The sequence below is a fragment of the Bos javanicus genome, chromosome 28 (genome assembly GCF_032452875.1).
Source record: "Bos javanicus breed banteng chromosome 28, ARS-OSU_banteng_1.0, whole genome shotgun sequence".
NCBI lineage: Eukaryota > Metazoa > Chordata > Mammalia > Artiodactyla > Bovidae > Bos > Bos javanicus.
Window position 1 is genome coordinate 28,988,885 of NC_083895.1, and position 14,275 is coordinate 29,003,159.

The 14,275-nt window shown below is 53.1% G+C and overlaps 1 protein-coding gene across 18 annotated transcripts in view; it reads left to right on the plus strand.

The window, feature by feature from the left end:
* The window catches only part of LOC133240635 (cadherin-23-like), a 377,180-nt gene that overhangs the window by 57,479 nt on the left and 305,426 nt on the right, over positions 1-14,275 (plus strand). For 17 of the 18 annotated variants that reach the window (XM_061405805.1, XM_061405806.1, XM_061405792.1 and 14 more), the window contains one exon: positions 9,722-9,793. In XM_061405805.1, coding sequence (XP_061261789.1) covers positions 9,722-9,793 — 72 coding nt within the window. Of the gene's footprint in view, positions 1-9,721; positions 9,794-14,275 lie in introns of those variants that run through there. The other variant, XM_061405809.1, reaches the window with a different exon arrangement.

Below are 14,275 nucleotides of genomic sequence, written 5' to 3' on the forward strand. Positions count from 1 at the left end.
AGTCCTAACTGCTGCTTCTTGAACACATACAGGTTTCTTAGGAGACAGGTAAGGTGGTCTGATACTCCTGTCTCTTTAAGAATTTTCCAGTTTGTTGTGATCCACACAGTTAAAGGCTTTAGCATAGTTAATGAAGCAGAAGTAGATGTTTTTCTGGAACTTCCTTGTTTTCTCCATGATCCAACAAATGTTGCCGATTTGATCTCTAGTTCTTCTGCCTTTTCTAAACCCAACTTGTATATCTGAAAGTTCTTGATTCACGTAATGCTGAAGCCGTGCTGGAATAACCTTTTGATTTTGAGCATAACCTTGCTAGCATGTGAAATGAGCACAATTGTATGGTAGTTTGAATATTCTTTGGCCTTGCCCTTTCTTTGGGATTGGGATGAAAACTGACCTTTTCCAGTCCCGTGGCTACTGCCAAGTTTTCTGAATTTGTTGACATATTGAGTACAGCACTTTCACAGCATCTTCTTTTAGGAAATAGCTCAGTTGGAATTCCATCACCTCTAGTAACTTTGTTCATAGTAATGCTTCCTTAAGTAATGGCCCACTTCAGACTCCAGGATGTCTGGCTCTAGGTGAGTGACCACACCATTGTGGTTATCTGGGTCATTAAGAGATTTTTTGTATAGGTCTGTGTGTTCTTGCCACCTCTTCTTAATCTCCTCTGCTTCTGTTAGATCCTTACCATTTACTTCTTTCCTTTATCATGACCATCCTTGCATGAAATGTTCCCTTGATATCTCCAATTTTCTTGAAGAGATCTCTGTAGTCTTTCCCATTCTATTGTTTTCCTCTATTTCTTTGCATTGTTCATTTAAGAAGGCCTTCTCCATTTGGGTATATCTTTCCCCTTCTCTCTTGCCTTCTGCTTCTTTTCTTTCCTCAGCTATTGTAAAGCCTCCTCAGACAACCTCTTTGCCTTCTTGCATTTCTTTTTCTTTGGGATGGTTTTGGTCACTGCCTCCTGTACAGTGTTATGAACCTCCATCCATAGTTCTTTAGGCACTCTGTCTGCAAGATCTAATCCCTTGAATCTGTTCATCACCTCCACTCTATAATCATAAGTGATTTGATTTAGGTCATACCTGGATGACCTAGTGGTTTCCCCTACTTTGTTCAATTTAAGCCTGAATTTTTCAATAAGGAGCTCATGGTCACAGTCTTGTTTTTGCTGACTGTATAGAGTTTCTCCATCTTTGGCTCCAAAGAACATAATCTGATTTCGTTATTGACCATCTGGTGATGCCCACCAGAGTCGTGCAGAGTCGTCTCTATAGTTGTTAGAAAAGAGTATTTGTTATGCCCAGCATGTCCGTCAGCAGGGGTTAATTATGGTCCCTTCATATAGAACCCTCTGCAGCTGCTAAAAATAGCAAGGCAGTTCTGTGTGTACTGCGCTAGAACAGCCTTCAGGATACGTTTCATGTGAAGCAGCTAGGAATGGATAGCATGAATAGCCCTTAGATTTTTTTTTAAGAGGAGAGACCCATGTGCTATGTCCTTACGTGTACCTGCGGTACTTCAGGAATTGTTGGTTGCCTCTGGAAAGGTGTGGGCTTGGGTGGAGGGGAGACTCCCTTCCTGCTCAGCACCCTCCTGTGCACTTGTGTCCCATGCCCGTGTGTAACTTCCAAAAAGGACAGAATAAAATATAGCTCCTGCTGGATGATTTTTTTCTGAAGTATAGGTTGAGGGTACTTGGGATACCAGGCCTCCCATGGAGGATGCTGGGCCGCCTGCCATGCCACCATGGGGGTCTCAGGCTATGCCCCTCCCAGACCTGCCTGACTCACCTGCCTCCCCCTATCCTGGACCCTGGTTCACTCAGTGGGAACTCTGGGGAGGACACAACAGAATGGCCACCAGCTGGGCTTTTCCCTCTTTCTGGGTGGGGTCCCCGTAAGTGTCCTCCCATCCCAGCAGCCTCCCCAGCCAGTGGCCTGGCCTGGATGGTGTGGACTCTGAAGCATGGCGGTCGGTGACCGACCGTGGCTTTTCCATCAGTGGCCCTAATGGTGTGTCTGCAGGTGCCTCCTCACATGCACGAACATCTCTGTGTGTAGTGGTGGTGAATAATCCCCAAATTGTCTTTGATTTCTGCAGTGTATTTCTGTATTTCTATTCAAAGTTGAGTGCGTCTGATTTTATGGGAATTCATAACAGTTCAAACGACATCGTGGCACCCTGCAGTGAAAATCTCTCCTTCCTGAGAAGCTGAAATGCTGCTCAGATGTCCCCTCCTGCCCTTTCCCTCCCTCTGCTCGGCTCCTTCTTGTCCCCTTGCTTGCGGGGACGGAAAGTGCCTCTCCGTGCACTGAGTGCACGCTCTGCCCCTGAGTCTCCTGACTGGGCTGCTGTGGGGAGCGGTGGGAGAAGGGGACAGGAAGCTCCCACCCAGGAGCTGAGCCGAGAGTGGGCGGGTTTCTGGGAAGAGGGGAGAGGGCTTTGCTCCACACCAAGCAGAGGCAGGCTTTCCAGTCTGTCCAGGAAGCCAGGCTGCCTGGGCTTCATATCAGGTTTGGTTCAGAGGCTTTTGGTGAAACCCCTGCAGGTTGGGAGTAATCTGGAATCCTCCTACCCGGTGGAAGGGGGGATGGGAAGGAGGGACCCTCCAGGGTTGGGCCAGGGGCCCCACTGGGTGATGGGACATCCCCTGCAGCAGTTCACAGAGTTTGCATGTGTGTGAGAGCGAATGAAAAACATTAGAGCACTCGTTTTACTTTTAAATTATTAGTGTCCCCCTGCTCCACCCCAGCCCCCTACCCTGGGAAAGAAGAGCCCTCAGAACAGGCCCAAGCTTCAGACCTGGGCCTGGTCTCCAAAGCCTCAGCTTTAGCCCACTCTTCTGCTCTTGGGTCTCCATGGGCGGAGCAGGCAGAGTCCTCTTGATGATAGGCCTCCTTAGGCCTCCTCTCCACAGTGCAGCATGGGGCTGAAGGCCGAGAGGCAGGGCATCTGAGCTGGGACCTTCTGCCCTGGAGGGAGGGAACTCCTGTCCCTAGAAGGGTCTGAGCAGCTGCTGAGGGGTGTGGTTAACCTGAAGACCATAGAGGACCCACCCAGCTCTAAGGGTCTCCCCTGGCATTCAGAGGACTGCGGGCCTGGGGTGGAGGGGTTGGGGCAGGGCTCAGCGGAGCATAGGAAGAAGCTTCCTAATCAGTGTTTTGGTAGGGTGGACACAAGTTAGGGCTCTGATTGTCAAAACACTGAGTATGTATTATCGAAAATGAGGAAAATGAAAATTGTAAATGGAAGAATATAAAATCAGTCATAACCTTACCAGTCAGCTAAAACCACTGTTCCACATGACTGTCCTGTATATGCATCCCACACAGACACACGTGCACACATGTTTGAAGCCATACACAATCCTGTGTGCTTTCTGTGGACATCCCACCACTGAACCAGTCCCCGAGGGTGTTTGGGCTGTGCCACTGTCATAAGTAACACAGCCATGGACATCCTGTGGCTGAGTGTCTGTGCTCAGCCACGATGGTTTCCTCAGCTAAAGTTCTGGACCTGTTGGGCCACGAGGGCAGACGCGTCTTTAGGCTCTGCACACAGATTCCAAGTATTCCTTTGATCTCAGCCGAGCTGCCTCAGCTCAAAGGTATGGGGCACAGAGATCTTGTCCCTCTGGTGGCTTCAAGTGCTGGTGACACCCACGTCTGCATCTGTAGCCCCGCCTGGGGCCTGAGCTCCAGTTGAGGGTGTCCTCCTGCCTGTCTCGCATTGCTGCCTTGTGGTCACTGGCCATTCCAGACTCACTGCGTCCCAGCCTGAGCTTCACATCTTGCTCCCTGGTTGGTCCCAGCAGCAGCTTTCCCCTGTCCTGGGCCAGAACCCTTGGCTCAGCTCTTTCTGGCACAGCTCTATCCACTCCAGCAGGAAACCCCCTGAGTTCTACTTTGAAAATGTCCCCATCTGCCAGATCTCAGACACCCTGCCTGAGTCCCTGTCGGAGCCCCTGTCCCCTGCAGCCTGTGTCACTGTGATAGCCTCTACACCTGTCTGCCTGTATCTGTTCTTACCCCTCATAGTGAGTCCTCAGCTCCGCAGCCAGTGTGCTTTTTAACCCCTGAGTCGTTCTTATCCCTCTTGGCTGTCTGAAGACCACGACTCCCAGTTGACTTATGTCCCTGGTGTACGAGGTGCCCACGGTGGGCCCATCGCCCCCTGCCCTCATCTCTTGTGATTTTCCCCACAGTACACCCCACTAGCTATACTGGCCTCCCCACTGATCCTCAGGGGTGCTAGCGCATCTTGCCTCGGGGCCTTTGCACAGGTTGTTGTGTCTGCCCAGAAGGCATTTTACCCAGGTAGCGTGGCCTGCTCTCCTGTTTCTTCAAGCATGTGTTCATACATTATCTTCAGTGGTACTTAGACCTCTCAGCCCGCTGCTTTCCTCTTTCCTTGGTGTGTATCAGCCCCAGCACGCTGTAGAACTTGCTCACCGATGCTGTTTGTGCTGGTCTCCCAGGGAGGATGCCAGCTCCCTCTTGGCCAGGTCTTCAGTTTGTATGGCAGTGTTTTGCACCATGCCCACGCCTGGCCCACAGCAGGTAATGTTGGGGTAGACATTGCCTTGTGGCCACTCTTGGCTTGGAAGCTTTTCCCTGCAGCTCACAAGCTCTCTCAGGTGTACATGAGGCTTTGATTTGATTTTGGGGGTTCATTCCTCTGTGGGGCAGTTCCCCGGATGTTGTAACTGTGCCACCTGCCAGACCCTCCCTTGCTGGCCCTCAGCCCAGGCCTCTATGAGTAGCAGGACTTTGTGGGCTGAAGTCAGGACAAGGTGAAGGCCAGGGTGGGCAGGGGTGCTGCCTTGAATCTGGGACAGTTTTTTGTCCACTCCCTCCAGGGACAAAGGTGTTAACCTCTCAGGGATGAGGGTGCAGGGGAGGGGACTTGGTCAACCCTGGTGGTTCATGCATTCTCTTCTTGGTACGGGTTCCAGAGCAATGTCTGTCAGATACCAACAACACAGAAGGACAGAGGAAACAGGATCCTGCTCGCCAGCCCTAGCTGTGCCTCCTCTTCCTGGCACATGCACTTGGCCTTGCTGCTGGCTCCTGTAAACTGTGGCTGTGGACCATGGCTTGACTTCCTGGCCTCTGAGTACATGCAGGATCCTGCCCAAGGCCTTCCCACCAGGCCCTCACCCTGGGCCTGCCCTGGGACACATGTCTGAGCTCAGCAAGGGTTGGGGCTGAGGCTAGGAGACCTTGGGCTTGGCCACATACTAGCTGTGTGACCTCAAGCTTTACCTCTTTGAGCCCCAGAATGCAGAACACACTGTATGCCACAGTGGCTGGCACATTATAGGCACTCAGTAGACGCTGACATTCTGCCTCCTGAACTCTGTGCAGCTCACGTCTCAGCTCTTTGGGAAGGCTCGAGAGCTCTCTGTTCACATGGCCTCGGACAGCGACAGGCGCCATTGCTTATTTGGTACCTCACCCACATTTGCAGCCCATCTCATGGCTCCTTAATCCTCCCACAGTGCCTGGTACTGGGCTTGGCATGAAAAAAGATGCTGGAAATCGGCAGCCTGAGGGCTTTGGATCTTCTTGGCAGTGGGTATGTTTCAGAGATTTTGGAAAGCTTCCTGCCAGAGTGGATTTTAGGGCAGACAGCTCTAACCCTGCTCTTACCTCAAGAAGCCCAGCACAGAAGGGTGTGTGTCTGGGTTTCTTGGTCCAGCAGGGACACGTGAGGGTTGCTGGGAGCTCAGGGTGGCACAGCCTCCCAGGGTGGAGGAGGCCATGTAGCTCTGCTGGAGGGTAGGGCAGAGGGCCAGGAGGCTGGGGAACAGCTGTTGCATAGGGTGGAACGAGGTCAGGCTCTCCCAGGTGACCCATGCCACTCACTGCAGCCTCAGCACTGAGGAAATGCTGGCAGGCAAAGGCAGCATCCATTGTGACACCTGACCTGGAGGTGGGGGCCCAGGTGCTGCTTCTCACAGCCACGAACCTCTGTTCTCTGCTTTCCTCCTCGTGGCCAAAGGAACCAAAGGAAGAGTAAGACCTGGGATCTCTGGGAAAACCCAGTGGCGGGACGGACCCACGTTGTCCTGGCTACTCTGCTTTACCCTTTGAAGCCTGTGCTCCCCGACATAGTGTTCGTGCCACCTGGCCCCGAGGTGAGGAGGGAGAGTCAGGATGCAGCTCAGGTTCTCCCGGTGTTTGGATACTCGCGAGGTGGCCTCTGCCAATCCTGCCGAGTGAGAACATTATCTGGTTGCCATTGACCGACAGAAGGGGGACACTGAGGCAGTGTGAGTGCCTCTGAAGGGGAGACAGATGTTTAAGGAGAGAGGATGGGGCAGGGTGCCTGCCCAGCAGCGCCAGAGCCTAAGCCAGCATGCGGAAAGGGAGTTGCGTTACACACGCCTGTGTGCTGTGTGCACGCACTCACCTCTTTGTGTCACATTCATCCTGTGTCTGTTGTATTGTGTGTATTGTCCTCCTTGAGGGAGGGGCCACGGCTTCCTCTTTTATAGATTAGGAAACAGAGTGGACGGGGTGGGGGTGGGCAGCATGTCTGTGTGAGTGTGTGCATGTGTGTGTGTGTGCACGCTAAGTCGCTTTAGTCATATCTGACTCTTTGTGACCCTATGGACTGTAGCCCGCCAGGCTCCTTTGTCCATGGGGATTCTCTATGTAAGAATACTGGAGTGGGTTGCCATGCCCTCCTGCAGGGGAACTTCCCAACCCAGGGATTGAACCTGTGTCTCTTATTTCTCCTGCATTGGCAGGTGGGTTCTTTACCATTACCACCTGGGAATTCCAGCAAAGTGTGATGAAAATAGTGTGAGACTCAGGTCCAATCCTAGGTAACCTCTCTGAGCCTTAATTTCCTCATCTGTAAAATGGGGACTATAATATCTACATTTTAGAGACATTTGGGAGGACTGAATAAAGTCGTACCTGTGAAAATCCCAGTAAGTGTTCATTCATTTTCTTCCTTCCTTCCTTCCACTGTGAACTTCCTGCAACACCCAGCAGAACGTGTGCACTCCCAGCTATTTGTGGATGATCTTCTTAGCAGATGTTGTTTAATTCTCATAACAGCTGGTTTCCAAAGGCAGAGAGCTGGAGATCTGTTTTTAAAAGACACTCACTCACTGTGAGATGTCAGATTGTCACTTAATTGCTCTGTGCCTCGGTTTCTCCACTTGTAAATCAGGGATAATGCTAGCAGTGCTGGCTAGCTTCTTCTCAGGATATGATAGGCTAACACAAGATAACAGATGGAAAGTGGTTTGAACATTTAGAAAAAGGCATCATGTTCAACCTTGTTGGCAGTTAGGGAAATGCAAATTAAAGCAACAAGGCCATACCATTTTTCATGCATCCGATTGGCAGCCATTTAAAAGAGGGATGACTTCTAGGTGGGCACAGAGGCCCTCTCCTACACTGCTGGAGAGAGTGGGAATTGCCACAGCCTTTCAGAAGGTAATATGACAATGTCTAAGAGAAGTTTACATACGTGCCCTGTGTTGTATTTAATTGGCGCATTAATGCTACTGTTGGAGAACCAAGATTAAGAGCAAAGTCCCAACCCAGTTACGTGTGGAGAGATGTCCACTGCGATGTTGCCTGTGTGGCAGGAACCTGAAAATACCCAGATGCCCAACGATAGGGCTGTTTGTCTCCATGACAAAACATCCAGACCATGAGCTATTACCCAGCTCTGAAAATGGAGGAGGTAGATATGGCAGTGTCGACCTGGAGAGTTATGTGTGAATTATCGTGACACGAGAAAAGTGAATTTCTTTTGTGTAGAGGGTGTCTCTGTCATCCTAAAGAGAAACAGCAGCCACATCGCTGGCGTACGTCTGTAGTACGAACGGATCTGCCTGGGTTGGGAGAAAGGCCTTGCAGGACGCATACCAGGCCCAAGCTGCCTGCTCTGGCCATCAGATGGGTCATGTTTGGCTCATAAAATGGAATTATTTGCCAACATGTAAAAATTGAATTCATAGTAAAAGCCAAATTTCCAGCTTTTCGTTGAGAAAACTCAGAAGCTTGGGCACACTGGGCCCACATTCCCTCTTGGCTGAAACGCATCAGCAGCGGTTGCTTTTGTACAGAGCTCGTGGCCTCTGAATGGCTGTCTTCCCCACCACTGGGTCACCTCATTTCTGTGCCCTGCCTGGCCCCTGGGATAGGTTCTTGACCCTTGAAAACACAAAGGGGTGGCAGTATAGGGCTATGATGGAGGCATTTGTCTTTTATGATGTGAAAACATCTTAGAATCTTTTTTTTCCCACATTTCTATTTCATACCTGATAATTAGAACATCTTAAGTACAGTATTCCAGGGAAACACGGGGTACCATGGGCCACTGTGTGTGGTGTGGGGCAGGCTCCATCCTGCACTCAGCAAGAGGCTGGGAGAGGGAGCTGACTCCACGTCCGGAACCAAGGGACTGTACTCTGGGCCCTTTCTGAAGCCCCCAGCCCAGATCTTGCAGAGATGTAGAAGTCTCTCCACAAAACCCTTTTCTTCAGCTCCCCCAGCCTCCCCAGGGCTTTCCTGATCATGTATTGATGAGGGAGGGGACATATCACCTTGGGTCCAGATGCTGACCTCACCACTCACTGGTTGAGGGTCTCTGAGCAAATTGTTAACAGCTCTCAGCCTCCAGACCCTTATGAACTGGGAAGTGTAATGCCTCCCAGGCGAGGGGCATAGTAAGTGCTGCCTGAAGGAGGGTGTGTGGACCCTTGGCTAGACCGTGGCGATGGGGAAGTGAATGGGCTTGACTTGAGACACGGAGGTGAGACTGCACTAACAGATTGTTCAGTGGGAGGCAGGGACTCCCAGCTGAGGAGTGCAGGCCTCTCTTGGTGTCATTGCCGGGCTCCAGGGAGGCCTGCAGGCGAAAGAAGGAACCAGAGAACCATGGTCCTGCTGTCATGGGGCTGGGCTTGAAGGGTGGGGTGAAGCCCCACATCTGAAGGCTTAGAGATGGGAGCCCGCCTTGCTGAGCTTCTGGCTGATGGATCCCAAATCTCTCTAGAGCTTAGCTAGACAGAAAAATCCAGATCCAACTTCCCACAGACTTGCTGGGGGCAAGTTACCTCCCTTCTCTGTGCCTCTTTGGACACTGTGGCCTGGTGCTTCCTTCATAGCCAAGGTTATGAGATGATATACAGATATAAAAACAGGAAAGGACATGTTTGTTGGCCACTTTGGCTGGGGGGGTGGTCGGAGCGGTGGGTCTGCCAAGCACACTGAGATACCCACCTTCCCGCTCAGCACCTGGGTCCTAAGTCTGTCCCTCCCTTACCAGGTTCCATCACTCTTGAGGGATGCTATCCTAGAGTGGCGGGCAGCAGCCCTTTCCTCCACCCATGGAGCCTAGTGTATGTCACAGACCTGTCCCTGAGCCCCTGAATTCTGCCCACAGCCATGCAACCCGCCCCCATGAGGGCAAAGAGGAGACTGTTGCCCCTGCCCTCATCTCCGTCACTCTCAGGCCGCTGTGCTATACCCAGCATTGACGATGACAAAACCACAGGCTGCAGACCCTCTCTTCTTCCCCATGTCCTCTCCCCGCCCCCGACCCCCATTTGCCTCAATTCCCTCTCCTCCTGTCTCAGACCCAATTCTCCTGGGAGCAGCGGGGGTGGGCAGTGCTGGAGGCTCTGGAAGAGCAGGGCAGCTCCAACAGGCAGCTCCTAACCCTCTCCCCCTTTTGTCCTCAGGAGCCATGAGGTGCCACGTAGCCTCCAGCTGCCTCGTGGTCTGGCTTTCTGTGCTGATCTCTGGATGCTGGGGTAAGTCCAACCCTCTGCCTTCTCCCCCCACAGCAGGCATGGGTGGCTGGGCTAGACGACATGTGGTTGGGGTTTGTGCTCTGGGACTCCAGAGACCAGCCTTGCTGTGTGTGAGACTGGGCACGCACGTCCCTCTCTGGGCCTCAGTTGCTTCTGTAGGATTCACAGGGCTGAAAACACCAGCCATCCCCAGGGCCTGGGACCCAGGAGAGAAGGGGAGGAGCCTTGAGAAATACTTGTGCTCTAAGGGAGGCATCTGTGACGATGAACTGTCCTTCTTCCGGGATGCGGGGACAGGCCCTGGTTCTCTTCAGTTCCATGGTTGTCTTCTGAGCACCTACTGTGGATCTCCTGTTTGTCCAACTGTGGGGGTATGGAAGAAATGACATTCTCGGGAGTCAAGTCTCAACGGGGAGAAAGACACGGGTGGAACTGCTATCAGCAGAATAAAGTGGTAATAAAGGCTACATAGAGCTCCAGAGAAGCCCATCAGAAGAAAAGCTCCATTGAGCCTGTGGGCACAGGAGAGCCCGACAGAAGGGAGATGTTTCATCTGGGTCCTGAAGACTGAGAAGTTGTTTAAGAGGGAGGGACGGGGGGCATCCTGGAGGAGGGAACAACCTGAGCAAGGGTGTGGCTGCCAGGAGTCTCTCCTCCCTGCAGGGAGGACCAGCCCTCCTTCCCCTGGCCCTGCAGCAGCCAGGTCAGTGCCAGCTCTAGTGCCCACGGAGGAGGCCAGGGAAGGCCTGGGCATTTGCCTTCTCCTGGACAGCGAGAGAAAAGCAGCTCTGGTCTGCAGGAAGGAAGGCCAGCAGGCACAGCTGGCTGGGTGTCCCCCGGGGCCAGGGCGCCCACAGGGAAGAGCTATGGGAACGGTGTGCCAGGCGACACAGGCAAGCACATTCCTGAGGGGGGCCGGCTCCTTCTCCCACTCCAGGGAGCCGGGAGCCTCTGGAGGAGGCCAGAGCTTCATGCTTGGTGGGTTGCTGCTGGCGTCCTGCTGCCCGAGAGTCCCGTGAAAGTTGCTGGTCCTGGCTTCCAGGCTGGGAGTGCTCTCTGCTGGAATGCCCCTGCAATGGGGAGCTCACTCCCACCCAGGCAGCCCAGGATGACAGCACAGCCTCAGAGACTCTCGGGGCAGATCCAGAAGGGGTCTCAGACCCTCTCTCCACTCCTGGCCCACTTCACAAAGGAGAAAACTGGTGCCCACAGAAGCAGCTGGCCCAGGGTCGTACAGAGCAGGGCCCAACTGGGTCTCCATCCAGATCTCTGTCCTCCCCTGGGGCTTTGGTCAAAAAATCCAGGCCCCTGCCCTTCTCTGCCCCATTCACAGAGACCTCAGTGAGGGGCCCAAGAGACCAGCTCTGACCCTCTGGCTTTGCTGGACGATGTCCTCAGCCTCCTCAGGGACTCTGTGATCTTGACATTCGTGCCCTCCCCACCCCATTAAAAAGAAATATACATGTAAAAGTAAAGCAGGTGCTAGGAGCTCGGCCGCCTTCCTGGAAGAGGTGGCAGTCTCCCCTTGGGCTCTCTAAGTTGGAGATGGTTCGTAAAGCAGGTGCCAAGAGCTCGGCCGCCTTCCTGGAAGAGGTGGCAGTCTCCCCTTGGGCTCTCTAAGTTGGAGATGGTTCGTGCATCCTGAGTGGGCATAAGGCAGCAGCGAGCAGTTGGACTGCTGCGTTCCAGCCCCGCTTCTCCAAGGGGTTCTCCTGGGCAGGTTTCTTAGCTTCTCCATGTTTCAGCTTCCTTCTCTCTAAACTAGGAAGCACAATAGGACTCTGCTTCTTAAACTGTCAAAATTACCAGATGAGTTAATATGTATATCAAGCACTTAGAATAGTGCCTAGCATATACTAAGTGCTAAATAAGTGTTCAGTTCAGTTGCTCAGTCACGTCCGACTCTTTGCGACCCCATGGACTACAGCGTACCAGGCTTCTTTGTCCATCACCAATTCCCAGAGCTTACTCAAACTCATGTCCATCGAGTCGGTGATGCCATCCAACCATCTCATCCTTAAGTGTTCTTTTATTATCATCTGCATCTCTCTCTAAGAGGAGAAAAATGGGGTGCGGAAAACAGAGGAGTTGAGGCCTTTCCCTAGGCCACCCAGCCATTCTCTAGCCTGCCTGTGAGCTAGACTGCTTTGCATGTGTGTGTATGTATGTATTTATGTGTCTATGTCATTGCTGGCACAGTCCCCTTTCCTGGGCCCTGTGGGGGGCAGCCAGTGTGGTTCCTCTGGCACGATGGGGCCATGTAGCCCCAGCTGATCTCTCCTCCCATTCCTGGCAGTCAGTGATAGGTCAGGCCTAGGGACAGACGCCCCCTCGATGTCATATCTCTTTGTCAGCCTGTCCTCTCTGCCGAAGATTTCTACACCCCCTCCCAGCATCCCTCCTGCATCTGTGTGCTCCCTGGCATTTCTCACTGTGGGCCTGTGGGCTTATTGGGAAGGCAGGAGGTGAAGGCCTGAGGAGACCTGCCCTGACCCTTGTCTAGCCTGGGCAGTGAGCCTCCTGCCGGGTCCCACAGGCACCGGGTGTGAGGGATGTGACGGTGGAGCCCCCAGACTTCGCCATGTCAGGCCCCTTACTGCTGCGCTCCCGTGGGCCACCCTGCAGTCACCGTAACAGTGATGGGGTGCACGGGATACCTTGACAGGGAGTTGTAGGGTGGGAGGGCAGTGAGGGCTTTTTGTCCTTATCTTGAGGCTGGGCAATGGTGGCCAGAGAGGTAGAGCGATTTGCCCAGGTCACGCAGCAGCAAGTGGCAGGGCTTACCAGGCCTCACTCCCGGTTGCTGCTCCGTGCTCCTTGTCCTGCGCACCTTCTAGTCTTGAGTTTGGGGGTGGGGCATAGGGCTGTACCCCGTGTGGACCTCAGTGAGAAGCTTGGTACCTTCAGAGGCCTGGGGAGGCGGACTTGGGCTGAAGTCGGGCCTTCCTGGTCCCAGTCCAGGCTCTGCCACTCTCGGTGTTCTTCAAGCTGTAAGAATTCCCTGTCCCATCCCACAGCTCTGAGTGAGGTTGTGCTTCCTGGCCTGCTGGACACCTGATCCTTCCCACACCGAGTGTCTTGACCGCTCCACTCTTCCACCTTCCCAGCTTTGCTTCCTTCTCAAATCTTTCCCTTCCTCGCCTTTGTGGGGAAGGCCTGTCGTCCAGGACCTGCAGCCCAAATTCGCCTTCTCCCTTCTCCCCTCAGGCCTGTGATGGTTTAAAGCTTGAATCTTGTTTGTGTGTTTGAAACATTTAAAGCTGGTGGACTCACATCTACTTTGTAGGGAAGGATCAGTGCGAGTGGGCCGGGAATGTGCGGAGAAGGCATCCAGGGCTGAGTGAACAGTAGATGCCAGAGCAGGGAATGAGCTGTGTGGGGCAGAGACAGAGGGGTGCATCATGGTTGCAGGCAACTGGACTCCCCTTCCTCGCAGAAGTCACCATGGTCCCCTCCCCTTGCCGCACTCACTCACATTCCCACTTGGCCAGAGGCCTTGAGGCTCCTGAGGCGGGAGGACACAGCCTCCGTGCTTTAAAAGTGTCTTTAAGTGAACAAGTGACCTGTGGGCCCTCCCCTTTCTCACTTCTCCCAGGACCCTTCCAGCCCCCACTGGCAGCCCAAGGCCACTGGGCTTCCTGGGGTAGCAGCCTGTTGCCAGAGCTCAGTCGTGCTCGGTGTATGGCAGGCGACACACGTCCCCCAGGCTCTGCCCAGCTGCCCGTGCAGGACTCTCAGTGGCTGATTATTGGCAGGTTGTGTGAAACAATACTTGAAAAAGAATGATGCTGCTGCGGGTGATGTTTTTCCCGGCTGATTTCCCTCTCCCACCAGCCTGAGCCCACCCTCGATTCTCTGGGCACCCTGAGCCTTCTCCCCTGGCTCAGCCGCTTTCCGTCAGGGAGCTCGAGGCCCCCAGCAGGGATCCATCCCCCTCTGGCTGCATGGGAAGCACTGCCATTAATTTTTGTTGCTGTTCAGTCGCTGAGTCGTGTCTGACTCTTTGAGACCCCATGAACATGCATGCCAGGCTCTTGTGTCCTCTACTGTCTCCCAGAGTTTGCTCAAATTCATGTCCATTGAGTCAGCGATGATGTCTAACCATCTTGGTGTTAATTATAGCTACCACTTATCGAGTGCTTGCTGTGTTCGAGAGCATGGTGCTAAGCGCTTTATGTATGTAATCTCATTTAATCCCCAGCACAGCAAAGAAGTTAAGTCTTGTTGTTATCGCTGTTTTACACCTGAGTAAACTGAGGTTCGGGAAGGTCGCATGACTAGAAAGAGGTGCGGGGAAGTTCCAAACAAAAGTGCAGCCCTTGACCACTGGCCTGTTTCTGAGGCTGTTGTGTATGTGAGGAGCCCCAGATTCCTCATACGAGAGGGTGTAAAGGTGTGGATGAAATGCAGTGGTCAGGGAGGGCTTCTTAGAAGAAGAGACATCTAAGAAAAAACTTGAAGAATGACTAGGAATTTGGCAAG